The following is a 26,760-nucleotide window of genomic DNA, read 5'->3' as shown; positions in this document are numbered from 1 at the left end:
ATATTATCAATGAGTGGACTACTTAATAATCCTTATAAACTTCATCAGCTTTCAGATTCGTTTTGGCAAACACAAACGCTAATCTTTAAGATTGGTTTTGGAGTACGTTACTACTAAAAACATCTCAAAGCCAACTCAATCTTGAATATTGAAATTGTTGTCACTACTTATCTTTGTTGAAAAAAAATTCTGCTTCCGTTTTCCTCTTTTCTTATGGTCTGGCAACATTCAAAACAGATGTTAAGTTATCTCGATCGATTAACACCTAATGAACAGCTTCAAAACTTGAAGCCCTAGTAAGGGGTATAGAGTTGTGAGCAATTGATTTGACTCAGACAATCTGTTCTAATGGCATCAGAGAACATATAAGTCGAACCCATAGTAAGGGGTACAGAGTGGTGAGCAATTGATTTAACTCAAGACCACCTATTCTAATGGCAACGGAGAACGAACATAAAGGAAAAGAGCTACAGAAATATGAACAAAGAAGCTTTGCAACGAAATTGCGTTTGTAGAAGAAGAACGAAAGAAGGAATAAGGCAAACCACTCTTAAAGATAACTAAAAAGCACAAATTATCCAAAAAGACATTGGTGGTTCTTGATACCATAACAGAGAAGACAAAGAGGAAGAAGAAGAAGAGAACATAGTCATGAATATTAAAAAAAGCAAAGTCATCATCAAACACTTAGAGAAGAAAACGGGGGGATAAACATAAGAGATGAGACTGGGTTTGGATCTTCGAACATCAGATTGAATCATTCAAAAGCCCATTGGTTCTCTCTGCGAACCTCCTCTTCTTCCTCTGGTGTGAAGTCATTCTTGATGTTGAAGGTTGTGCGGATCTCTTCTGGAGTCTTCCCCTTGATCATATCAGCCACGGTTTGACATGTTAGGTCAAGCAAGTTCTTGATGTTCAGGTAATTCGCAGCCTGCACAAATTATACAAATCCCAAAACCAAATTAGATCCAAATCACAAACACATAAGAACCCTAACAATTTCAATTTCGATTTCCTAAGAACCCTAACGATATCAATCTTATGCAGCTTCGATTTCTGAAACAAATCCCCAAATTTACGAAACCCTAATTTCAATTTCCCCCAAATCGAAAACCCTAAAAATCACCAAAAAATCAAATCAAATCGAGGCGAGGGGATGAAAAAGGGAAACAAACCAGGATGAGTTCAAAGAGGGTAGCCTGATCGATCTTCATAAACTCAGCATCCCAGGTCTTGAGTTCTTCGTCGGCAGAAGAAGCAGCACCTTCAGCGGCATCGGTCTTGGAAGCAGTAACCTCGACGTGTTTCTTGCAATACTCGATCACCTTAGCGAGGATCTTGCTCGTAACGTTAGGGAGAGGGACACCGTTGTCGACGCAGTCGTCTTCAACCATATGAGCTATGGTCTGTGACTCGCGAGCAACCGATTCATCAACCTCGAAAGATTCACCATCGGAACTCTTCAACACGATCTTCTTCGTCGTCGACATCTTTGATTTGGTTTTTGAGAGAGACGAGATGAGCTTTTTTTTTTTTATAGATTTGGGAGAGCGTTTGTGAATATTTTCTGAGAGGAGACGGAAGCGATGAAACGAAAATATAATAAAGAAGAGTTTGGGGGAGGGGGAGGGGGGGGGGGGGGGGGTCTCTTCTCTATTTATATACATAAGAAAATCCTGTTAAGTCGGTCTATTGTTTAGGAAATAAAGGAAATAAAGGAAATAAGGTTTTTTTTTTTTTTTTAAGTTATTTTTTTTTTTTGTTTTGTTTAACTTTAATGAAATTAAGATTGTGTTCTATCGTTTCTTCCTTTTTTTTTCTTTTGGAAAATTAACTTTGATCCGTCGAATTCATTGTATTTATATCATTAATATATGACTGATTTTATATTTTTCTTTTTTTTTTCTTTAATAATGAATAACTAATTTTATATACTTCATCAAGATTTTATGGTAACTTTTGTGAAATGCATTCAGTTTTATTTTATTTTTATAAAGAGTATTCTATTCTTTTGATGGTTTTCTTTTTGTTCATTTGGACATGTGTCATAGAGCATTCTAACATATTTGTTTAATTTTTGTATGATATCTTTATATATACACCAGAACATCTATAAATTAATACTCGGTAAATTAATAACCTCTACAAATTAATAGATTTATCTGGTCCCAAGTTGGGACTAGTGTAATTTTGGACACTATTCGATAATATAATAAAATACTAATTTTTTTGAAAATCCTTTGTAAATATATGGTCCCATCAATAATATAAATTAATAATTATATAGAATTATCTAAATATATGTATATATCGATACATGAATTTTTTTATTATAGTTTATTTTTGATATTTTTACTGTATAAAGCTCTTTGAGTGCTATTGTCAAAACATGATAATTGTTATTTTCATTGTAATCGATTTTATAAAAATATTAGTTATAACCATTAAATCTTATTTTTAATATTTTTTTACCAAATTAGGAAAGTCTCTCTATAAATTAATTTATCGAGAAATTAAAACCTCTATAAATTAATAGATTTTCATGGTCCCAACATTATTAATTTATAGAGGTTTTATTGTACTAGGTTTTGAACCCACGCTACACGTGGGTTTATTTGATATATTTTGATAAAAATTATATATGATTGATTACGATAATAAAATATTATCTCATAAAAAATTAAAATTAGAACTAAGGAAAAAAATTTCAAAACATTATATAAAAAAGTAAGAGCTATAAGCTCCTAAAGACGTCTACATAGGATTTTAAACCTCTAATTGTGATTAGACACTTCACTAATTAACATATTTTAAAATCTCCAGAATTTTCTATATTCAGAATTATTTTAAACAACCAATCAGAATTTGACATGTCATTTATTAACATTTTTTAAATTCCAGAATTTTTTAGAAAAAAGAAAATTTTAAATTTATGGAAATAAAAGAACTATGCACAATATCCCACATCGACTAGAAAATTTTTAGACAATAGTTCAGAACCAGTATAAATAAGATTAATATGATTCCAACAACGAATGAGCAGGAAAGCTTGATTTATCAGGCGTCCAAGTTTAAAAGTATATTCGGTTTGATCCGGTTTTTTATTTGATCAAATTAAAACTTTAAAAATTTTCAAAAAAAGAAATTATAATATTTAAATTTTTTTAAAATTTTAATATTATAAATATTGAAACTTTTAAAAGTTCTTAGCTTTTTTTTTTTAAAAATATTATAATTTTTAAATTTTAAAAGTTTAAAATATTATAAATATTGAAACTTTTTAAAAGTTTAAATATTATAAATATTGAAACTTTTTAAAAGTTTAAATATTATAAATATTGAAACTTTTAAAAGTTCTAAGCTTTTAAAAAGTTTTTAAATATTATAATTTTAAATTTTAAAAGTTTAAAATATTATAAATATTGAAACTTTTTAAAAGGTTCAAAATTTATATTTCGAAACTTTTTAAAATTTTAAAATATTATAAATATTTATGTAAAACATAAATTATCTTATTTATTTACGTTTGTGCTTTTTATTTCTTATGAGTTGTAAAACATATTTTTGTGTATGATTTTATAGATAAGTTAATATTTTTCATTAATTTTTTATTTTTTATCTTATTTTTTATTTTTACGAGAAAAAAATAATTTTGGTCTTGGAGTTTGATGGATTAACAAGTTGTGTGGTAGTCTAAAAAGGTTTTGTAGTGAAAGAAAGTAAAGAAGTTGACGAGGATGAAGTAGAAAAAGAGTATAGCGAAAAACAAGATGGTAAAAGTAATGATGACGATTACCAAAAAATTTGACAATAAAAATGATAAGAAATAATATGAAGAATAAGAAACATTGAATAAAAAACACGAAAACATAGGTGGTAGCGATCAATTAAACATGAAAATGAGTTAAATTTATGATAATAAATTATTTTATTTTTCTAGTGGTTAAAAAAATTGTTTAGGATACGTGAAGTCATCAGTTTAATTCGCCTCTCATATATATCGAGTTAAATTCATGATTTTCTGATTTGATTTTATATTTTTATATTTACTAAAATTTAACTTTTTTCTTAAATTTTTTATGGATCATATTCGGATTGCTCCATACTAATTGAGTCAATTGATGGATCCGTAATTGAGAAACGAAACCCTTTTCCAAATAATTAAAACCCTAAAAAGTTGTTGCGACTTAATTCTATGGATCAAGAAGAGGAGGCGGCATTGAGGAATCTCTTTATCGTGTTTTTATTGGATTAAGATAAACTCTCGAGTGATGAAACTAATCTCCATCCTAGAGGTAAATTTGATCTGGTAAGGTTTTGCTTTGTTTTCTTTGATTCTAATCGATCAATATGATTCTAGGTTTGCTTTGTTTCTCAACTGCCGCTGTTTGATCCGGTGGCTGGTAGGATATTACGACGGCTTTGTGGCTCATATGGTTCTTACATTCGAAATTCTTCGGTGTCTTATCAGAATATGTGATTAAACTTATCGGCTTTTTTTGGGAACAACCACGAGACCAGCCTTGATTTCTTTATTGGGTCTCCCTGGTAAACTCATTAAATCCGTAAATTAATAATCCTTATGTTATCAGTTCACATTCTAGATTTGATGTAGATATGTATTTGTGAAAAGGTTGAATCTGTAATTTTTGTGAGAAACATTAGTTTATGATCATTTATCTTAACATGTTTTTTGTTATGATGATTAGATCAGATGAAGCATCTCTGATATTGGTTAGGCTTCTCAAATGTTTCTTCTTATTCTTTTATTGTGCAGCAGTAGATCCAAGATGGTTTTGAAGGATGGACAAGTTTCACAACCAAATTTGTCTTCTTAATCTCATTTTTGAGTTTCAAGCCAACCATAGGAGAAGGTGGTATTATTTGCACATTGTCAAACAGTTGCAGGTGAGTTATCTTTTTCGATTTCCACTGCTCATTAATCAGTTCGGTTGGCTAGCCCCATCAGTGACATTTCCACTACTCATTAAACATTGCTTAATGAGTGTCAAGCACATTCATCAGTCAAAGCCCAACTCTCAAGTCTGCTTTCTCCCTATCAAGTGATGATATATTTTGCTATCTGGGAACAGGTTTATTCTTTTGATGAGAGAGGGATCTTCTTCAAAACAATGATTCTAAACAGATATCCTGATTGTGAATATATTTCATTTTACACTTTATCAGGTTTGGGGCTGAATGCTTCTACTACTGCTGCCAATCTATCTAAAGAGAAGGTTAGTTGGGGTTTCTTAGTTTATATACAAACTTCCAACATTGTTGTATTGGATCCGATGAGTTTATATACTGAAATGCAGGACGAGATGTTTGCCTCCTGTAGATTTTCTGAAGACAGTGCATGCAATGAAGCTCTTTGCATTGCTGCAAACATTGGTAAAATTATATTCTTTCACTGCAAATTCTAAATTCTTTTTATTTTCACTGCCACGGCTAACAAGGATTTTTTTTCTTTTTGTAGAACGTGATTGAAGTATTACAACATGTGATACGAAATCATGGAAACGAAAAGAGTCAAAGCCTATAAAAAACAAATATATATTAGCCTTTAATGTCTCAGCTGATGCGATGTAAGTTTATCTTTCTTCTCACTTGCGATAGTATGTTGTGTCGTTAGTGAGGGCTTTCAATATCATCTATTGCTATGGCCAGCATGTGTTTCAGATAAACAGAATAAAATCTGGAAATCTGTTAATTGGTGCTCATGTGGTAAGTTTTATCCATATTTTAGCATTGACATCTTTCCATTTGATTTTGGAGAGATTGAGGATCTTAAACAGAGCCATTAACTTCTAATGCTCATACTATAAATTTACGATTCATACATAAGGTAGAGAGATGCTGGGTAATTTGTCTTCATAACTTTCATAATGAAAGTTTCATTTAATTGGTCAGTTTGCGTTTACATATATATCATTTTCAATCTCAAGTAATATAGAAACACAAATATCTAACCATTATTTCTCTGTCTTTTGTATTTTAATGGATCGCATCTTTCCTAATAGGGAGTGAGACCATATGTGATGGGGCAGATCTTGGTTTTCTATATAATGGCCCTGAGAAAAGTTTTTTGGTCGTTTTCAATCGTATGAGACTCTTTGCCTTAGTGACTGCGTGAACACCGGTTTCCTCGCGGGTCACAGGCATATAAGGATAAGAAGAAGACGAAAGGATAGAAGAATCAGTAAGAGACATATCGAATCAATGAGATTAAGAAGAATTAGAGAAGAAGAAATGAAGAGATAATGTGTCGGTTTTAGTTTTTTTTTTTTTTGGGTAAATAACCTTTAACTTATGTACTTTTTTGGTGACATTTTTCCTTTTTTAAGTAACCACCAATTTGGTTTCTCCATTATAATCTTCATTTGGTAATATATGATTTGGAAATTAATAATAAATTGTGTGATAACAATTGACAAATTTTCCCAGCAATTTTATGAAAAGGATGAATGTTTTATACTTTATATAAGAATTTACTCCATATTTTAAACTATGTATATAAATTAAAGTTAAAATTAGTGATAAATTAATAAAAATTAAATTTTGATAAATCAATATATTTTCTTGGTCCCAAATTTTTTTTATGGTTCTGCTTAAAAATCGGTAAAATAATAACTCTATAAATGAACTTTATACAGAATACATTTTTAAAAAATGATGAATATGTTTTATACTTACAAAAAGTGAGAGATGCTCTAGATAACATATTATATACACATATTTTTAATCAATTATTTAAAGTTTATAAAAGTAAACAATTAGTATAATTCATATAAAAAAACTAACTTACTTTTATTTTCATTGCACACATAAACTATATATATATACTAAAGTGTTAGATTATTTATATATGAAACTAACAAAAATAGAAAGCCATTTATATTGTACTGATATTATTGAAAAACTACAATATAATTAAAATACTACTATCTCTATAGTGAAAACTAAAAAAAAACATTTCTCGACACGGTATACACCTAAAACATAGAAATTGGACACTACATAATATATTGATGCAAAGTACTGTATATTTACAAAATACAAAAATTAGTTACATATACATAGTTAATCTACCAAACAAAATACATTTTGTATTTTCTTAAAACAAATTTAGCCACGCGGTGTACTGCGGATGAATATGTAGTGTATATATAATAAGACTATTTTAAAAGACGTTTTTGAATTATATTATAATATTTTATCAGTTTTTATTGTATATACAAAAAATTATATTTCTTGGAAGATACCAAATTGAGGTTCTTGAACTCCAAACTTGTGATTATATATTTTAGAAAGTTTGTCGATGTTATGACGATTCGACCTAAACATAATTCGATCAAATTTTTACGATTTTATGGAACCTTGGTGGATACCTAAATGATCTCTTGGAATTGAACATACTAAATAGAGATCCATGAATTAAATTAAAACAATGAATATGAAGAGAAGTTGGGTTTACGGTATATATAATATATAATCCATGGCTTTCTTAATTACATCTTACAAGTGTCCTGATTTATTCTAGAAGATGCACGCTCAACATACAGAATACTAATTTCTTAAAGTGGTAATCCGTGAATTAATGGAGGATGATGATTCTCAGTTTCTCTCTCACTAACCAAAATTAAAGTTTGGTAGCTGATATATCCTTTAAAGATACTGACTGAGTCTTATCATGAAGTTCCAAGGCCCATATCTGAAGTCCGACTAACCCGGAGGTGAGCATGCTCTTCGATAAGAATTTCTTGCAAGGTTATCTCAGATGAAACACTCGGACTCAAACCCCAAGAAACAGAGAAATTAAAAAAACTTACAACTTATGAGTATCCAAATCCAAAGTTTACTTGTTTATATATCGACTTATCTTTTGCTTGAATATTGGAATGCATTAGACACTGTAAACAAAGAGTTTGTGAATATAATTTTCGTAGTCTATTTGTAGAGTAAAACTCTACAACTCATCATGCTCATCTTCGAACCCTTTCAGTCCATTGTGCTCATCTTCGAACCCTTCCAACCCATTGTGCTCATCTTCGAACCCTTTTAGTTCATTGTGCTCATCTTCGAACCCTTTCAGTTCATTGTGTTCATCTTCGAACCCTTTCAGTCCATCGTGGAGGAAACTCGAGTACCACTGGGCTGATAATTTTTCGTGGCGCGTCAAATTATTTTTGTAATCGGTATAGTATAGCCCAAATCTTGAGTTGTATCCTTCTTGCCACTCGAAATTGTCCATCAATGACCAATGAAAATACCCCGTAACATTTACTTTATCATCGCTGCAAAAACAAAGTGGAGAAAAACACAATAATCATTGTGAAAATAAAATAGTTTTTTTTTGTAAGAAATAAAACTCAAAAACATGCATGATTTGTTTTACTGACCAAATTGCTTCGTGCAAGCTCAAGAGATGCCTCTGTATATAGTATCTTCTGTGCTCATCTGAGAGCGCCATTACAAGACTTGTGTCTTGTTCCCCTAGATCCTCTCCATATCCTTAAATCAAACATATACAACTCAATATATATATATTAGGGGAACGTTTTGAGATTTAATTTAGGTGAAAGACGTTTCTCTTACCATTCTCGGTGATCATGATTTCAGGATTTCCATATTTATCCTTAATATATTTCAGTAGGCTCCTCAAACCTTTTGCGTAGACTTCCACTTTCGCAACATCAGGCTTATAAAAAAAACCAAAATACATAATCAATTTTAATATTTTCATTTTAGTTACATCGTAAGTTACTAAAACTAAAATAACCATCATATATACCGTGGCAGCATAAGCATTGACTTTATCCACATACCTTGCTGAAAAAAGTGGAAAAATTTCGATAAAATTAATCAACTGAGAGTTAATGAAAATAGTCTAAATTTATTTCACAGTAAAATGAGACTTACCTTCCCAGTCCACGAGGGAATCACTTTGCCAACTTGGTTGCGAAGGATCCGGCTCTTCGTCGTGCAATGCAAATACCGAACTATAGTAATTGATTCCTACAAAATCAGCAGAATTTTTCAACTTCTCCTTCTGTGCCTCTGTGAATTCAGGCAGTCGATGTCCGACATGATCCTTCATTGATTGTGGATAATCTCCATATGTGGTCGGATGCAAATGCCTGCGGAATCAGAATAGTATTTGCCACATATTTAACATTTTCATACTACATACACGTTAGCAAAAATTAATGGATTTTGTTACCATCCCAAGATGAAGTCGATCAGGCCGGTTACAGGAGGTTCATGCTCTTCGTCCGAGAGCTCATGTGCCTCAAACCAAGCTGGACTATGAGCAATCCCAATTTTTCCACCATTACACTATAAACAAATAGAAATAAATGTTTGTAAATACTCAGTTCATTAAATTACGTAAAATATTCACAGTAACTTTAGTGATGCTAGTTAGTTAATGTTTATATGGAAACCTTATCGCATTTCCTAAAGGCCTCAACGGCATCGGCATGTGCCAAGAGCATGTTATGACTGACGATATAAGCTTCGTATCCGGATTGTCCATCATGACACAACTCTCCATGTTCTTTGATGTACTTGGAACAACGGCCCGGTGCTTTTTTCCCAATGTCGTAGCCAGATCGACTGAACACCCATGGTTCGTTAAATGTGATCCAATGCTTCACTTTGTGTCCGTACTCTTGGAATGTGAAGTTTGCATATTCCGTAAAATCCTCTCTGCGTTTATATATATAAATAAAAGGTTCATCGTGTTTGAGTTGTAGACAAAAAAAAATAATCGTAAGTTGTTAATATTAGTAAAATCTTACATGATGCGGTCGCTTAAGAAACCACCGTATTCATCTTCTAAATCTTGAGGAGTGTCCCAGTGAAAAACGGTAACTAATGGTGTTATATCTGAATTTTGAAAATAATGTTAGAGCTAACGTTAGTATGTAATATAGAGTTTGTAAAGTTCAGAAAACTAGTTTATCGGAAAGAGAAAATTTTACCATTTTGGAGAAGCTCATCAATCAGGTCGTGGTAATACTGTACACCTGCTTTGCTTATTCCTTTCTCCATCCTACCATCTGTGAATTTTTTTAAAAATTTGGATGTTGTTGTTATTTGCTTCGTTGTATTATAATCAACACTAAACCATAATTTGTTGAGTTTTAACTTACGGGGAAAAATTCTGGGCCATGCAATTGAAAATCTAAAGCCATCAGTGTTCAGTCTTTTCATCAACTTGATATCTTCCTATTAAATATAATTTTTAAGTTAACATAAGTTCGAGAGAGCTTCACAAACATATTTTCAGACTAGGGGTAATTAGACGACATAACTAATACCTTGTAACGATGGTAGAAATCGACAGCTACGTCGGCATTGTGATAATTACATCTATCTGAAAAATATAATTAAAAAAAAAAAAAAGATGACTGTTTAGTAATATTGACAAGTATTTTCATTAGTCAAAGTGAAATTTTTAGAAGAGAGGAAGAGAGAGAGTGAAAGAGACGTGGGAATTTCTTGGTGTATACGTCCCACATGCTTGGACCTCTACAACCTTCATTTACAGCTCCTTCAACCTTACCACATAAATCACTTTCAGAATTTTCATAACAAAATCAACTTTTCCAAATAATCACTTTATTTATTATCTAAAAGACCGTATCTATAGTCTAAATTCAAAAATTAATAATTCGAAAGTATATGTATGCTACCTGAAAAGCAGCAGTTGCGGTACCAAAAATGAAACCTTTAGGGAAATTGGCACGAGTAAAGTGTATATCGGTACTAGAGCAGGTATACTCATTGGCGGCGGTAAGTGAGCCGGTCAGACCAAAAAAAAGAACTAAACCTAGGAGAGGAAGTTTATGAAACATCCCCATTATTAGTGTAGATCTCTTAAGTACGTTGACAAATACGTTGGAAGGGATATTTGCTGTTATATATAGAGACAGACTAAAGAGACTTTAAGATACTGTGGATTGGTACATATTTATTTGTTCTTAAATTTGAAGTAAAATATAGGGAGATGTAAACCACGTGATTCACATACGTGACCGGCAATGAATGGGAAATCGTGACATAAAAAGTGTGTGTTATGATTTATGAATACATAAATAGATAAATAGATTGTTTAATTCAATTCTGTTTCATTCGAACAAATTGTTACGTGAATAATATTTTCAGTGAACTTATTTGATTGATGAGAAACAAGAATTGTTTCTTTTTTAAACAAGAAAATATACAGAATGTAGTTTAAGTGGTATATTCAGATCAACAAAATAAAATGGTATATATAAACAATGCAATCCGTGTGAAAGAAGAAAAAACAAAGCTGCAGATTTATAGGAGGTTTATTATTCATGACTATACAAGATTAAGTGATTACCAAAACATGCAAATATTAATCCCACCACCTTTTGTATGTATACCACTCCCTAGTTTGTTGAGGGATATATAATTCCGATCACTGTATACGTAAAAATAATATCTACCCGCAGTTAATTTAAGAAAATACAAAGAGAAGTTTGAATTTAATGAACTAAGAAAATTAACGTTTAATTTTTTTTTTGGCTGAAATTTACATGTTCTTATAAGTTTCATAAGATATTATTTTTGTTTATGAAATGTTATTTTAAATGTAAAATCATTAATATTATCTTCTTTTCTTCTCCCTAGTGCTCAAGTCTCAACGTCCTCTTTTGCATTCAAAGTCTGCATAATTTTCAGAAAATGCTCATGAGTAGAATTGGAAGTACGGGTGTACTTGTACAATACTGCCGATAGATACCAACAAGGCAACAAATTTAGGCCGACTTTGTTTATTTCACCTTAGCCTGAAAATGTTAATTCTTTTTATAATCAAACACTATCAAATCCACAATTAGCCTTCTTTAGGATTTTTTTTAACGTCTTAATAGCTTTATTAATATGAATCAGAATACACAATATTATTAAGATTACAAATATAACCAAAGGTTTGTGTAACGAAAAAACGATAAAGCAAATTAAGCTCCGCTTTTTTAGGCAAAAACTTCATCGTCTTCTTCATTTCCGTCAATTTGGTGTGATTTTCTTTCTTGGGAATCATCTTTTTTTTACTGATGAAATACCGGTAACGTATTCAAAAATCATAGGCAACGATCCATCTGTTACATCACAAAACTTTCCAATTGGTCGAAACTCTCCTGTATAAACCATCTTCTGATTCTCCTATTGGCCTTTAACTCCTCCTCAACATATTGCTTCCATAGTGGTTTACGTGCTGGTCGATGAGTTAAGATCAAATCCAAAAGGATTTGTATTTGTCTTAGGGACGCCCACAATAGATCATATTGACGCCCGAGAACAATCGCATAACTAACCAGAAAATTCTCGGCGAAATCGCCAGAGATAGGAACACAACGGTTGATTCAGATCCACCGGTGACGAGACATATATTCTCTCTCCGAACTTGGTTGTGTTCGGCTAACCGCTAAAACCACTTGAATCCAAATCAGGTCCAATAGACTCTGAATATGATCAGGCCAAACGACTTGTGCAATCACCATCACAACCGTCATTACGAGAAAGAGAAACGAAACTGCAAGTAGACATTGTCCTTGAACACATAAAGCGATCTTCAATTCAATCCATGTAACCATATTTGGAAAAAACGGAGTGGGAACCATCACGAACAAAGATTCAAAGAACCGTTTCAGATGTCGAGGAACTGTCGATCGTTGTAACCAAAGATATGCCATTATAAACTAACTAAATCTATATACAAGTGAAAAGACTATAGATGGAAAACCGACCTACACCGGAAGAACCGACGTCGGCCGTAATCAATGGTTAAACAGAGAAGTTTGTTGGTAGTTGAAACGTTGGAGAAATCGCCTTTGGCGAGAGAGAACTAAAGTAACTATTCTTTCGTAATGTAATCAATGCCTTCTTTAGGATTTATTTGCTTGAATTAATTATATTTGAAAATAACTCGTTTGTTGTTGGATTATATAAAATGGAAAATACATATCACTGGATTATACATTCTTTACGTTAAGAAAATCAAATAGATCGTCATGTATGATACTGATCTTCTATTACATATATTTAACGATGTGGTGACAACTAATATTAAAATAAAACATTGTAAGAAATGAGGAATTAGGCAAGGCCTTTCGCTATCTGATAGACAAGTGGTTTAGATATGACTTCGTAGGCTTTCTGGGAAGGGTGAGCGAAATCATAGAAGACGTGTTTATCAGGGTTGAAGCATGGTATTATTGCATTCGGCATACAACAACACGCTTTTCTCTCTTCTAAAAACCCTGCAAGTATGTATATACACATATATTGTTATAGATACAACATCATCTTGATCACCATGTAGATGTTAAGAGTTATGATTTCGATATAAATACAAAAAGAGAGAAAAAAAAAAAAACAAACATAAACTGCACACAGTATATAATACATTCTTTATAGTATCTTATCCTAGATGTGAAAGGTTACTATAATGAATTTTTTTTTTTTTTTTGTATGAATACTATAATGAAATTTAGAATATGTTAGAAAAAGAATATCACCTTTTATTCTAATCTACATCAATAATATATGTAAACAGAAAATAAAAGGGAATGAACATTATGTTAGTTATGATTCGAAACCCTGTGATAGAAAAAAACAAATGATGCGGCTAGAAAAATGTGAGTCAAAACAATAATAACTATGAATGGGCGTTGTGCATATGCATGGCATGGTATATGATATTGTTATCACTTGGTTACGTCATGGCTCATGCATATATGATATATTTATGGGGTGTGTATATACGTACCGTAGGCCTTAGGATGGTTGACAAGATCCATAAGTTTACCGTACATGTCGACGTAAACAAATTTTGCATCTTTAAAATCATATTCTACTGCGTAACTTATAAGACCTTTCTGCAATTTGCTGTTGAAGTCTTCTGTAACTTTATTCAAGAAGAAGTTACACCATCCGAATACCCCACCGAATACAGCTCGATGCAGAGGCAAACATCCCACTGGCATCACTCCCAACACCGCGAATTTTCTCGCCCCAAGATCATATAAATCCTTCACATATAGATTACATGCATCAACCAAAAGAGTGTGAACAGTTACATAGAATTCATATACTACTATAGATTAGTTTATATTTTATTTACTGTCTTACTTTTAGAAACTTTCTGGTCCAGCCAACCATTCTACTGGTGTATGTGTTTGGGGACTGTAGTCGCAAAAGAGCGGGAGCGACAAAGTACCCAAGATCGTTGTTTCCTTCAGAAATAAGAAACACTGCGTTTGAAACTATTTCTTTTACTTTTTTCTTACGTTTCACTATTTTTTTTAGTTTCTTCAAATAGTTTTTAAAATCTTTTACTTGGTCGCCTGCCGATAATACTCGCTGACCAAACCACCCACGGTCATCCAAAAAGAAATGAAAATAATTATTAGGTAACATTGGTTGAGTTATATAATAGTGTTTTTATCGAAATAACACAAATAAATTCATCTTTTTCACCAGTGTTCTTGATGTAAGATCGTCGATTCCAGAACCACCAGATGCAAAACAAACGCCGGTTTTGAGGTCTTCAGAAGAAATGCGACGAATCTTGCTATAAGCTGGTACAAGTCTTTTGATCCCCAATCCTTCAGCTACAATAGAAGACTTACACCACGTGAGATCATTAGTATTCCTACTACATGGTTATATAATTGATATAACTTAAACCAATTTTTTTTTTTAAACGTTGTTAAACGTATGATGTTATACCAACTATATCGGTGAAAACTCTTCCATTTCCGAATCTACCCGTTGGAATTTTGTAGTCAAAATTCCAACCATATGGCCAGTAATTTCCCTTGAGCAAAGTAAGAAGAAAATTATTGTTGCCGGTATCTAATACTGAATCACCAAAAGCAAAAAGCGCAGTAAATGATGTATTTTTGTCAGCCGCCGATGAGAGAAATAAAATAGAAAATAATGCTAACACAAATATTTTTTCCCTAAACATATCGAAATAAGTTCAAACTTCTTCCGGACAGTTTTTAATGTATCATGTGTTTATACAGAAATCAAATGGTTTTTCTACTTATTTTTAGACGTCTACATCATTTTTGTCGTAGGAAGGCCAAATGCATGAGAGTACAGTACACAGTACACACCAAATGAATGTTAGGATATTTTAATACTATATAGTAATTCCATATATATCTCTAATGAAAAAATACCACTTATTTAATTATGTATTACTCCCTCTGGTCTTTATATGTGCAAATTTAGTAAATTTTTACCACGAGACATCGATATTATTTCATACCTTTTGTAGACCATGTTTTTTTATGGGAGAAATATCATTTAAACGATGAACTTTCAAATTTTGGCCATTTAAACCATGAATTTTGTTATAGGCCATTTAAAACATAAACTTTTTGTTGATTAACTTTTTTAAACATGAAGTTTCGTTGACCAAGCCAAAAAAGACATGCCGTTATATCCGATAATTGACCTACTAACAGATGTTACTATGCCCTTAATCACTGGCAGTAACGACATCGTTTTATTGGAAGTTTTAATTCGAAAAAATGTCATTTAAACCATGAACTTTTAAATATAGATCATTTAAACCATGAACTTGTAAATGTATGTCATTTAAACCATGAACTTTTAAATTTATGTCATTTAAACCATAATACATTAAAAAGATGATCAATCCTTCAAACTCTAGTGTAGTGTCCTAAAACAAGATGATCAATCCTTCAAACTCTATTATAGTGTCTTAATAAATGAAAAAGACTCAAGACAAATACAAAAAGACACAAAATACATTATAAAGATGGAAAAAGAAGGATTAATTGATGTTCTTCTTTCTCCTTTTCAGGATCGCATCATGAGGAAGAGTCAAAGAAAGAAGAGAGAAACTAAACTAGGGTTAAACGGTTTAGCCGGTTAGGCTTATATAGTTCTGCGGTTTCTAATAAACAACCCAGTCGGTCCGAACCAAACCGAAATCCGATTATCCAAATCAATTGCGCCGAACGTTTAGGCTTTCTCTTTTCAGTTTTCTTCGATAACCAAAATTTTCAGATTATTTAGTTTTCACCGAACGCCGAGGGCAAGTTCATGGTTTATATGACAGAAATTTGAAAGTTCATGGTTTAAATGACATATATTTATAAGTTCATAGTTTAAATGGCCTATATTTAAAAGTTCATGGTTTAAATGACATTTTCGAACTAAAACTTCCATTAAAACGACGTCGTTTTGTTAGTAACAGAGTGATTAACAGCATAGTAACGTTTGTTAGTAGGTCAATTATCAGATTTAATGTTATGTCTTTTTTGGCTTGGTCAACGAAACTTCATGTTTTAAAAAGCTAATCAACAAAAGTTGATGTTTTAAATAGCCTACAACAAAGTTCATGGTTTAAATGGCCAAAATTTGAAAGTTCATGGTTTAAACGACATTTTCCCGTTTTTTTTATATATGATCACATATATCTGAGAATTGAAGCATATATATTTGGAAGTAACATTAGTAAAGAGCAAAGATCAAGAACTTTTATCTTACTTTAGTCTGGAATTGTCAAGTTTGTTATTTTCTTATTTAGTCTTTCTTGTTCTTTTGGTTCTAAAAGATTTAATTTTAAGGTTTAAGGTTACTCATACAAATGAAATTAGATCTGTACACAGGAATGGTTTAGACTCTAATATTACAGCACTACAACTTTTAAATGAGAAAAGATGTAGAAGACAGTGGTTGAGCATCATAATATTTACTCATTTAATCGTCGTGTCATAATATTGAAACCAGATAGTGAGAAGAGTTTAAAGTAGTTTGGGTAAGAGCTGTAGAGTTCAAAAAGCTTGGTTCTCATAGACCGATGGTCGCCAACTACTGAAACCGGAAGCTTAAAAACCGAAGTATAGTGGAGTTGCTAACTTTTCTTATGAATTAATAGACTAGACCTTAAATGAGAAGAAGCTTAAGGAAGCTACAAGATGGCTTGGATATAGTAACTAGTCTTTGAATAGTTTGTACCCTTTGACTTATTTCTGAAATTTCTTCTACAAAAAGATGCATATAATGTTAAAAACAACATTTTTTATTGAATTAGTTTTACATTCATTCATTCAAAAAAAAAAAAAGAAGAAGAAGAAGAAGCGTGACTAGCTGATGTTTTTGGCCGAAGAGGAGAATATAGTGTATCTCGAACATACATTGTAAGCAAGTTCCTGGTTATTTAAAACGGATTATATATACATTCTTTGTAACAAGAAAAACAGAAGTACATATATCGTCACGTCATATGTGATCATAGATATATTAATGATGGTGATTGTTAAGATGAATTACAGGAAATCAGACAATCCCTGTCCTGATATCCTCGACAAGCATTTTAGCAATTGTTTTTGATGCAGCATATTTTACACTTTTGTTGGGCTTCGGTGTTGAGTTTCTTGCCCAACAAGTTACGGTGGTTTCGGCTTTGGTGTTTACTTATTTTCCAATTAGGCTTTATGTTAGTTTTCTATTTCTTTATGGAGAAGAATTTTCTCTTTGCTTTTAGGTTTCGTTTGTGTTAATCTACATCTCTATATATAGAGATCGTGGACTCCATTGTAGGACAACTTGTTTTGATTTTGATAAAAGAAAAAAAAACCAAAAAAGAGGTAGTTTTAACTACCCAAAAGAGCTTGTCTTAGAGCCCTGCAAGGAGGACTTGCACAACCCTTGTTGAGATCGATTCCTGGAAGAGATCCCAACTCTATCTCTTTTCTTCCCCACGTTTTATCATGATCACCATCGTCTTCTCTCTTAGTACTCTGTTTTTCTCTTACTAAAACATAGCAACCCTCCACCTTTGCTCAACCTACGTCTTCTCCGTTTAAACGCCGCTCCCTGTCTCTCTTGTTATAGCTTCCGCCCCTCATCAATTTTGTAGGCTTTCTCGGAGGGATGAGCAAAGTCATAGAAGACATATTTATTTGAGTTGGAGCATGGTAATATTGCCGTAATCATAGAACAACACCCATTCTTCTCATTGGTAAACCCTGCAACCACAGAAGTACTACTAGGACCAGTCATGAGCTTTCAAATGTCTAAAGCAACACTATAAAAAACTGGTTCCTTTTGTCTGAGATTTAGCTGATAACTGTTGTTGAATAACTTACCTAATCGATCGTTTGTATTAATGTTGTCATAGTGTTACTTTTTTTTTTTGTGGTCAACATGTTTTCATAGTGTTACTATTAGTATTTTAATTCAAATTCATATTGTATAGGAAAATGACTAATATGTAGAAATAATAATATGTATTTACGTACCGTATTTCCTATGATTGTTGATAACATCCATAAGAGAGTTGTACATGTCGACATAGACAAACTTGGCACCACTAAAACCCGATTCTCTTCCCCAACTTTTAATTCCGCTTTTTAACTTTTTGTTGTAATCTTCCGCAATTTGATTCGCCAAGAAGTTACACCACACGAAGAACATACCAAAAATTACTCTAGGCAAACATCCCAATAGTATCACTCCCATTACCGCGAATTTTCTCGCTCCTTGATCATATTAATCCTTCATACATTGTAACATAGAGATCATATTAATCCTTCATACATTGTAACATAGAGGGTGTCTAACCCATGACCTCATTTTTAATATGGTGCATTCCTACCATTATGCCACTTTAACTTTAAGAATTAATATATAAACTAAACTATTTATAATTTCATATGGTGCACACGCACCACCCTTGAATAAAGTGGATCCGCCCCTGGTTTGGATACTCGATGAATAGGATTTCATTTTTTTCAGTCTTACTTTTATAAAACTTTTTGTTCCAACCAACTAATTTCATATTCGGAGTCATTAATCGCATACCAGCATCATGAATCGCATATGTGATTCCAATATCATTATTTCCTTCAGAAACAAGAATCACTGCGTTTGCGACTATTTCCTTTGCTTTTGACTTGCCTACTACACCCTTCAGCTTCCTTATGTAGCCTTTGAAATCTTTAACTTGGTTAGCCGGCGATAAAACTCTCTGACCAGACAAACACCCGAGAAATTAGTTAAGATATATAACACAGCTCTTAACCGATATAACAAGTTCAACATTAATGGTTTTACCAGTAAATTTGATGTAACAGGATCGACTCCTGCCCCACCTGATCCGAATGAAACACCAGTTTTAAGGTCGCTTGGTTTAATGTACAACTTACGGTACGCTGGTAATATTCTTTTGATCCCCAAACTTCCAGCTGCAATTTTTATTTTAAAACAAACTTCACTATATGAAAACATATATATTATATAGTTTTATGTTTAGTCAAACACTTTGATACAAATGAGATAATACAAAGAAGCACCATGAAGGTAATAGCATACCAACTATATCAGAGAACACCGTACCCTTCCATTTCCAAATCTTCCCGTTGGTTTTTTGGAGTCGAAGTTCCATCCATATGGCCAGTAAATTCCTTTCATCAGAGTCAAGAGGTTATTGTTATTACCGGTATCGACCATCGAATATCCAAAAGCCAAAAGCGCAGGAAATGATCCGCTCGGGACAGCTTCTATTGATAAGATATAAGTAGATATTAATAATGCTAACACCAACATTTTTTTCTAAACATGCAGAACCTTAAGTTCATAACTTTTTTTTTTTCTTTTCCTGAGAGTATTTAGTTTCTCTTATGTTTTATAAAGATTTTTTTTTTTGGGGGCAAAATATAAAGAAAACTGTTGATGTCTTTCGTAAGTATATTTAGACGTCTAGTTTTTGTTTGTCCAAGGAAGCCAAAAAGTGTGAGTGCAGCACACAGAATAAATGTTAGCATGCTTCACCTTTTAAGAAGATTCTTTTTTTTTTTTTTTTAATTTTTTTAGCTGTATACATATTAAAGAATTTGTTTTTCAAATCGGACATATTTTCTGAAAATATATTGTTTCGCAATAAATAGTTGTCCAACCTAATTATCAAAAAAAATATATATATAGTTGTCCAACCTAGAAATAATACGTTGTGCAAGAAAAAAAAAGGGGTTAATGGTGAAGTTGATACTTAGCTTTTAATCCGTACAGTTTTAGCTATAATATAATCATCAAAATCATGACTTATACAGTATTTAAAAAAAATCTGGATTTTCATTCAGTAATGTCCGAAAGTGTTTATTTTGTCATTTTCTTACTTGGCTGATGTCAACTATATTTGTTAGGGAATTGTTATTAGATACGTTCTTGAATATGTGTCGTAAAAAAAGAAAAAAGCTCTTCAGTATACATTTGTAAGCAAACGCCTTTGTTGTTCTGGGATTTTATGAAATAAATAAGGGATACATAATACATTTTTTCTTTAAACTGGATTATACATTGGTTTATGTAAAAACTGAAAGATCGCCCATGCATGTATGATTTTTGTCTTCTCATATATATATATTATTAACGATGGCTGTTATTAAGATTAAAATAAAGCATTGCAAAAGGAATCAGGCAAGGCCATTCTTGATATCCGCGACAAGCTTTTTAGAAATAATTTTGTAGGATTTCTCGGAGGGATGAACAAAGTCATAGAAGACGTATTTATCTGGGTTGGGGCATGGTACTATTGACGAAAGCATACAACAACACCCTTTCTTCTCATTAGAAAATCCTGCAACCATAAAAGAACTTCATCACTATATGAATTTTTGTAGCGACAAAATAAATGAGGTTGACGACAAGAATGGACTTTTTAAGAACGAGGAACAGTACTTATCGTGACATTTATATATATATATATATATATATATATGTAAAATTAAAGAGGCTATACTAATATCCTTGTTATATAATATGCCTGTAATCCAAAGAATGAAAAAAACAAGGGAGTGTATACTTACCGTATCTTCTATAATTTTTGATAACATCCATAAGAGTGTTGTACATGTCAACATAGACAAATTTTGCACCGCGAAAACCTGATTCTCCTCCCCAAGTTTTAACCCCTCTCCTCAATTTTCCGTTGTAATCTTCAGCAAGTTTATTCGCGAAGAAGTTACAAACCCCGATTCTCGTCATAGGCAAGCATCCCAACGGTATCACTCCCATCACCGCGAATTTCCTCGCTCCTTGATCATATAAATCCTTCAATACATACACATAAAACCAAATACTTGGTGTTAGTATATGTAGATTGACGATTGGTAAGAAAATTTAATTAAATATTTTTCGTACTTTCATAAACTGTTTATTCCAACCAGCTAGTTTAGTGGTGTATCTACCGGCAGTCATTCCTCGCATAATAGCAGATCGAGTCGTAAAATATGAGATTCCAATATCATTATTTCCTTGAGAAACAAGAATCACTGCGTTTGCAACTATGTCTTTTGCTCTTGAAGAACCTGCCGTGGCCTTTAGCTTCCTTATGTACCCTTTGAAATCGTTTACTTGATCCTTTGGCGTCAAAACTCTCTGACCAAGCCACCATCCAAAAATATATATATTTAGTTGATTAAGATATATAACATTTTAAACAGATATAAAAGTTCATAATTTCTTTTTTTTTCACCATCAGTCTGGATGTAACAGGGTCGACTCCTGCACCACCTGATGCGAAACAAACACCGGTTTTAAGCTCGCTTGGAGGAACGAACAACTTACGATAAGCTGGTAGTACTTTTTTGATCCCCAAACCTTCGGCTGTAATAACAATTAATGATAAATTTACTATATCAAAATGATATTATTCATACCATATGATTACCGTAGCATTTTATTAGACTGTGATATTTTACCAATAATATCGGAGAAAACTCTTCCATTTCCAAATCTTCCTGTGGGGATTCTCATGGTCCAACTCTTCCCATATGGCCAGATATTTCCTTTCATAAAAGTCAGTAGGAAATTGTTGTTACCGGTATCGAGTATTGAATCTCCAAAAGCCAAAAGCGCAGGAAATGATCCTCTAGCATCCGTTGATAGGAAATAAATGGAAAATAATGCTAACGCTAATGCTTTTTTTCTACACATAGCTAATCTTAAGTCCATATTTTTTTTCTTTCTACGACAGTGTTTTAGATTCTCTTATATATGTTTTTACATATAGAGAATTCACATTCTAAGCTCATGTCAGTAGTACATATACAATTTGTTTTCTAAGTCTTTTTAGACGTCTAGTCCTTGTTGTCTAAGGAAGCCAAAAATGCATGAAAGTGGTGAGAACACACTGGATGAATGTCTGCATGTATTATGAAGATAATAATTTCATATATCTGATGACATAAATACCACACAAAAAAAGAACTATTTGTAAATATATTGACTTTAATTAAATTAAAATTAATGATGTATACAGTCAGATGTTTTTGTCATGTAGACTCTTATTCCTCCCTATGTATTGGAAGAGGATCTAACTATTAGAATGATAAATTTTGAAGTAAAACAACAATAGATATTTATTATATTTAGATCGAGTACAATTTTCAAATGATACAAACAAGATATGATAAAATACAACAAATCATTACGCCGTGAAAATAGTTTTAAATTCAGACGAACTGATCAATAAATTTGTTAATCAACAATGAGACTAACACTTTGTAAGTATGCTCGGTAGGATGATAACTGTCCCAAAACACATGACTAGACACGTCGGGACATACAGAAGATGTGATTTTATTGCACAACACAGCAACTTCTATGGCTCCCGTCCCGCAGCATCCTTTATTAGCCACTTTAAACCCTACAATAACCCAGATCGTAACTTTCAAAGATATTACCTATTTATATTCAAGTACAACGACTAGTACATGCATGAAAATTAAATGAATAAAATGTTTTAAGTATTACCGTAATTTGCAGGATTCTGGATGATGTCCAAAAGAGGATCATAGATATTAATGTAGATCGGTTTGATACCCGGTAGAGTTTTACGCAACATATCTAGTTTTGGGGAAAGCTTTGAGTTGAAAAGCTTTGCTGCTTCGTTGTAAGTGTCAGCACAATCTCTCAAAATACCTCCTCCTAAGGTTCTCTGGGATGGTACACACCCAATTGGTGGTGCACTAAATACAGCCAGCCTTCTCACTCCATATCCATATAGTTTCTGTCAATTTCATTCCATAATAATCATTATATTTCTAGAATTTCATTTATTTCTCTGACTCATATTTTTATATAAATATAATTTTGGTAGATAGCCATCTATATTTAAAATGTTTTTTCTTATTTATATATATAATGTTGTTACAATATACTAATGTAGAAAGACTATACTAAACTTAAAAAGTAGTATTAGGCTTTATTCAAAGATTTGAGAGAAGCTTACAGTCACAAAAGCTGAGGCAGAGTCAGACATAAGAGTGGTATAGGAATCGACGTCGTATTGCGGTCTTGCACGAAGAGTATAGTATGTATTGGCTATGTCGTCGCTCCCTGCGACCACCAAGAATAAGCTGTTGGCTATTATGAAGTCTTTTCTTTTTTCCCCAACTATATTCTTCACTTTCTCTATGTACTCCTCGAAATAAGTTAATTGCTCTTCTAATGATATTACTGTCTAATACCATCAACAAATGAAACCAACAAGTTAAGATAATTATTAAATCAAATGATACAAAATACCATGATCGATATGTTACATAGTCTTACCACGAGTTTAGGTGTTATAGGATCATAACCAGAACCTCCTGACGCAAATGATACACCGGTTAAAAGATCTTTGGGGTTTAGCTTCGAATCGAAATATGCTGGTACATTTAATTTTATTCCCAATTCTTCGGCTGCGTACAGAGCATGAAATATAAATTACGTTATTTAAGAAAAGAAAAAAAAATTGGTTTTTAATGATATTTTTGGTAATAATCATATAATTGTAGAAAAAAGCCTAATAAATTGTATACGCATAATTATTTGAGACAATAATGTTACGAGACTTATTTTTAACTACTACTAGTTCTATAAGGGAAAAGAAAACAAATGATTGCTCAAATTTATTTTGCCGTAGTCATTACTTGTGTCCTAGTAATTAATGGTCGTTACTCCTTTATATATAAATGCGTGAAAATCTAATTTTACATTGACTATTCGCTTTACGTACTGAAGCTAAGAAATAAGAGTAAAGAGAATGGACCTAGCAAATCGACGGGGACTCGTCCGTCACAGAACCTCCCTGTTGCAACTCCACCTTGGAAATTGATACCGTAAGGTTGAAAATCGCACTTAACTACGGTTTTGACATAGTTGTTCATTCCGGTGTCGACGATGGAGTCTCCGAAAGCTATTACGGCCGGAATAATCAGGTTTGGTTGCAGCTTCACGGCGGCAATCGTGTCAGTGAGAATGAGAACAGACAACAAACATAGTTTCCATGAAGACCAGCTTGTATTGCCTTTCATGTTGCTATAATGTAATGTAGAAATATGAATAAGATTTTCTTTTTATAACAATGCGTTTGCTTCCAAGTTCCAAGTTTTACAACATAACAAGGAGAAACACACGATACTCTTAATCAACTTTTCTTCTATCCTATCACACTTATTTATATATATAGACAAAGACACATTTCGACATAGAAACTATATTTATATATTTGTAATGTATATATATGCGCAATGCATATTACGTCGTCGTGGATATATTGTGGACCGTAGACTAAGACAAGAGCGAATTAATTGCTTGAAACGTTTTGAGATATAGATTAGATTTTTACTTCTTATAATTGGAAGGGAGGAGTTAAAAAAAAAATATGCACTTTTTGATAATATTCCTTGAGAAAGCTGAGATAGTGTACACTCTCTTCATTTTTTAAAATGAGAAATGTACTAACCTCAACCATAATTGTCTTTTTTGGCATATATATTTTAGCTGCCTTTAACAACATACAACTATTAGTGCGTCTAGATCGAAACACGTATAGTCAGCAGAATGTGACAGGCAGAGTATGACAGACAAAATAGATTAAGTGCGAATGTGTTAACGCTAATTAAACATAAATGTTAAAATTTCAAGATATCTTAATCTCTCACTCTAGATTCTAAAAACACCTACGTAGTATATATATCCATATTATCATGCGGTTATTCAACTTTTTTCTTCATATCGACCAATTTTGACAAGTGTTTGGAAATTTAATGAAGGCATGCATCAGATTGGTGTTACAAGTAAATTTGATTATTTCTTCGGTGAAACATGTTTATGTACCTATCATCGTTCGACCATCACAGCAATCTCTGCACGAGTAAGTTTAACTTCGGCTTTTATCAAATATTAAAAAACTATATAGTATTACATAATTTTTTTGAAAAAATGTCTCTTTTCTAATATCATTTCTCAAAATTATATTATATATATATATATATATATCAATTATAAAATATAATGATAGATACTTGTAATATGATATATATATATATATGTTCTCTTATTTCTTTTCATTTTTATTTTATTTTACACTGTTTTCATATGACAGTTATGCTACGCTTGAAATATGATAATAATAATAATTCTAATTAATTTAAGTAAGAATCTCATGTTGATATTTGAGCATGTGATGTAAACTGTTACCAAACTACAACCTTGTAGGTCATCGTAATTAATAGGACAACGAAGATTTCTAGAGCCCAACAGGCTCAGAATATATTTGTTGGTATTGTTTTTAGTTTATTTCATAACGTATCATTTTTGTTTGGGTAAAAAAACATATCTAGTCTTATTTTAGAATCCTTTGATAATAGACATAAGAATCATGTGATAAGTACGAATTAGAAAGAAAAAAAAATATGAACAAAGACATACGTAGCTAGGGACCGCAGGGTAGATGTAGATCACAAGCACTAGGTGATACTAATATTTCCACTTAACTGAGTGTGAAGAAGGTAACTTTCCATATATATACACGTGAAAAAGGTACAAAAGAGACTTTACGAAGAAAATAATTGGGGCTATCAGAAAATATAGCAAAGGTAAAAAAAAAATGTTTGTATATTCCTCGAGAAGCTTGCTGTTAATGCTACCTACATAACAATGGTCCAAGTCTAATAATTATAGAATATATATAGTAAGCCAGAGCGCGCAAATATCCGAAAAATAATGCTAATTAATTAAGACTAAGATATATCAACAAGGCTACTAAAATGTGGAATTTAATATAGTGATTTACACAACCATATTATCGCCCAACCACCACAATCTAACCTAACTATGTTTCTATAAACATGTGCAAACAAAACAAAAATTTATAAAAATGTTGAAATAATTTAGGTTATCCCGTTTTATATTGCTTTACGAATTTTAAATGAATACATATTAGCTTTATTTGTAGACAAGACAACTGCAAACTTAAAATTCTTCTTTTACAATGAAATCTAGGTAAAAAAGTTAAGTCATTATAGTTATATCAGAAGAGAAAATGTTGTGATGATCAAATACTATTCCCTTTTGTATAATCAGTACGGAAATATTACAAAACGAGAAAGAATTATGATATAACTACGATATTTAGCTTGGCTAGAGTGTAATTGTAGATTTAGCTTGGTTTTGCTGGATTGATTGCACTTGAGTCATCGTATACTATTATATAGTTTATATATACTCTAATAGTATTCATATATATCGTAGAAGATAGACCCTGTACTTTCGTGGTTGTATTCATATATAGTAATAACTCGACAGCGACAAATTTAAGTAATGACCAACTAACTAGCTGATCCATGAACGAAGAAAAAAGAAAGAAAAAAAAAAAGTATATTGAAGGCGTTTTGATTTTGAATGCGATTT

At 32.0% G+C, this 26,760-nt stretch overlaps 6 protein-coding genes and 1 pseudogene across 34 annotated transcripts; 1 reads left to right on the top strand and 6 right to left on the bottom strand.

Moving 5' to 3' along the window:
- Positions 1-535: 535 nt before the first annotated feature.
- Positions 536-1,834, bottom strand: LOC104751489 (SKP1-like protein 1A). The gene is made up of 2 exons (XM_010473444.2): positions 1,176-1,834; positions 536-931 (listed from the first exon to the last, which is right to left on the bottom strand). Exons 1-2 carry the CDS (start codon positions 1,665-1,667, stop codon positions 758-760), a joined length of 666 nt encoding a protein of 221 aa, XP_010471746.2. The 5' UTR covers positions 1,668-1,834; the 3' UTR covers positions 536-757.
- Positions 1,835-3,570: 1,736 nt separating this feature from the next.
- LOC104751487 (uncharacterized) lies at positions 3,571-6,416 on the top strand. Of its 28 annotated transcripts, none has more exons than XR_015585215.1 (7): positions 3,571-4,295; positions 4,408-4,548; positions 4,778-4,908; positions 5,188-5,237; positions 5,319-5,394; positions 5,480-5,588; positions 6,024-6,416. XR_015585215.1 is itself a non-coding variant. In XM_087493162.1 (6 exons), the coding sequence occupies exons 3-6, from the start codon at positions 4,804-4,806 to the stop codon at positions 5,488-5,490; spliced, it is 336 nt and encodes a 111-aa protein (XP_087349288.1). In that variant the 5' UTR covers positions 3,571-4,295; positions 4,408-4,548; positions 4,778-4,803; the 3' UTR covers positions 5,491-6,416. The 28 variants fall into 28 exon arrangements, 10 of the variants coding, with proteins under 10 accessions (XP_087349288.1, XP_087349286.1, XP_087349289.1 ...); XR_015585207.1 differs by having other exon boundaries at positions 5,094-5,237; XR_015585214.1 differs by having other exon boundaries at positions 4,029-4,295; positions 4,472-4,548; positions 4,778-5,093.
- Positions 6,417-7,842: 1,426 nt separating this feature from the next.
- Positions 7,843-11,358, bottom strand: LOC104751486 (beta-glucosidase 20). The gene is made up of 13 exons (XM_087493159.1): positions 10,701-11,358; positions 10,496-10,565; positions 10,326-10,381; positions 10,158-10,233; positions 9,987-10,064; positions 9,804-9,891; positions 9,447-9,711; positions 9,224-9,339; positions 8,923-9,140; positions 8,795-8,832; positions 8,599-8,701; positions 8,403-8,514; positions 7,843-8,297 (listed from the first exon to the last, which is right to left on the bottom strand). The coding sequence occupies exons 1-13, from the start codon at positions 10,866-10,868 to the stop codon at positions 7,970-7,972; spliced, it is 1,716 nt and encodes a 571-aa protein (XP_087349285.1). The 5' UTR covers positions 10,869-11,358; the 3' UTR covers positions 7,843-7,969.
- Positions 11,359-12,949: 1,591 nt separating this feature from the next.
- LOC104751484 (GDSL esterase/lipase EXL6) lies at positions 12,950-15,149 on the bottom strand. Its single transcript, XM_010473440.2, has 5 exons — positions 14,767-15,149; positions 14,515-14,648; positions 14,167-14,397; positions 13,805-14,066; positions 12,950-13,295 (listed from the first exon to the last, which is right to left on the bottom strand). Exons 1-5 carry the CDS (start codon positions 15,005-15,007, stop codon positions 13,132-13,134), a joined length of 1,032 nt encoding a protein of 343 aa, XP_010471742.2. The 5' UTR covers positions 15,008-15,149; the 3' UTR covers positions 12,950-13,131.
- Positions 15,150-17,782: 2,633 nt separating this feature from the next.
- LOC104751485 (GDSL esterase/lipase EXL5-like) lies at positions 17,783-19,724 on the bottom strand (annotated as a pseudogene). The gene is made up of 5 exons (XR_015585204.1): positions 19,393-19,724; positions 19,135-19,265; positions 18,883-19,048; positions 18,321-18,576; positions 17,783-18,047 (listed from the first exon to the last, which is right to left on the bottom strand). The product of XR_015585204.1 is annotated as a GDSL esterase/lipase EXL5-like (transcript).
- A 564-nt stretch (positions 19,725-20,288) lies between these two features.
- On the bottom strand, positions 20,289-22,129 carry LOC104753869 (GDSL esterase/lipase EXL4-like). Its single transcript, XM_087493158.1, has 5 exons — positions 21,780-22,129; positions 21,554-21,684; positions 21,220-21,456; positions 20,886-21,129; positions 20,289-20,656 (listed from the first exon to the last, which is right to left on the bottom strand). Exons 1-5 carry the CDS (start codon positions 22,030-22,032, stop codon positions 20,493-20,495), a joined length of 1,029 nt encoding a protein of 342 aa, XP_087349284.1. The 5' UTR covers positions 22,033-22,129; the 3' UTR covers positions 20,289-20,492.
- Positions 22,130-22,413: 284 nt separating this feature from the next.
- LOC104751483 (GDSL esterase/lipase EXL3) lies at positions 22,414-24,818 on the bottom strand. The gene is made up of 5 exons (XM_010473439.3): positions 24,116-24,818; positions 23,635-23,765; positions 23,312-23,542; positions 22,834-23,089; positions 22,414-22,726 (listed from the first exon to the last, which is right to left on the bottom strand). The coding sequence occupies exons 1-5, from the start codon at positions 24,378-24,380 to the stop codon at positions 22,533-22,535; spliced, it is 1,077 nt and encodes a 358-aa protein (XP_010471741.1). The 5' UTR covers positions 24,381-24,818; the 3' UTR covers positions 22,414-22,532.
- Between the last annotated feature and the right edge of the window lie 1,942 nt (positions 24,819-26,760).

The sequence above is a fragment of the Camelina sativa genome, chromosome 16 (assembly GCF_030686135.1).
Source record: "Camelina sativa cultivar CO46 ecotype springtype chromosome 16, ASM3068613v1".
In the NCBI taxonomy this organism is placed as follows: Eukaryota; Viridiplantae; Streptophyta; class Magnoliopsida; order Brassicales; family Brassicaceae; genus Camelina; species Camelina sativa.
Note: the sequence above shows the minus strand (reverse complement) of the source record. Positions and strands in the feature narration are given on the sequence as shown.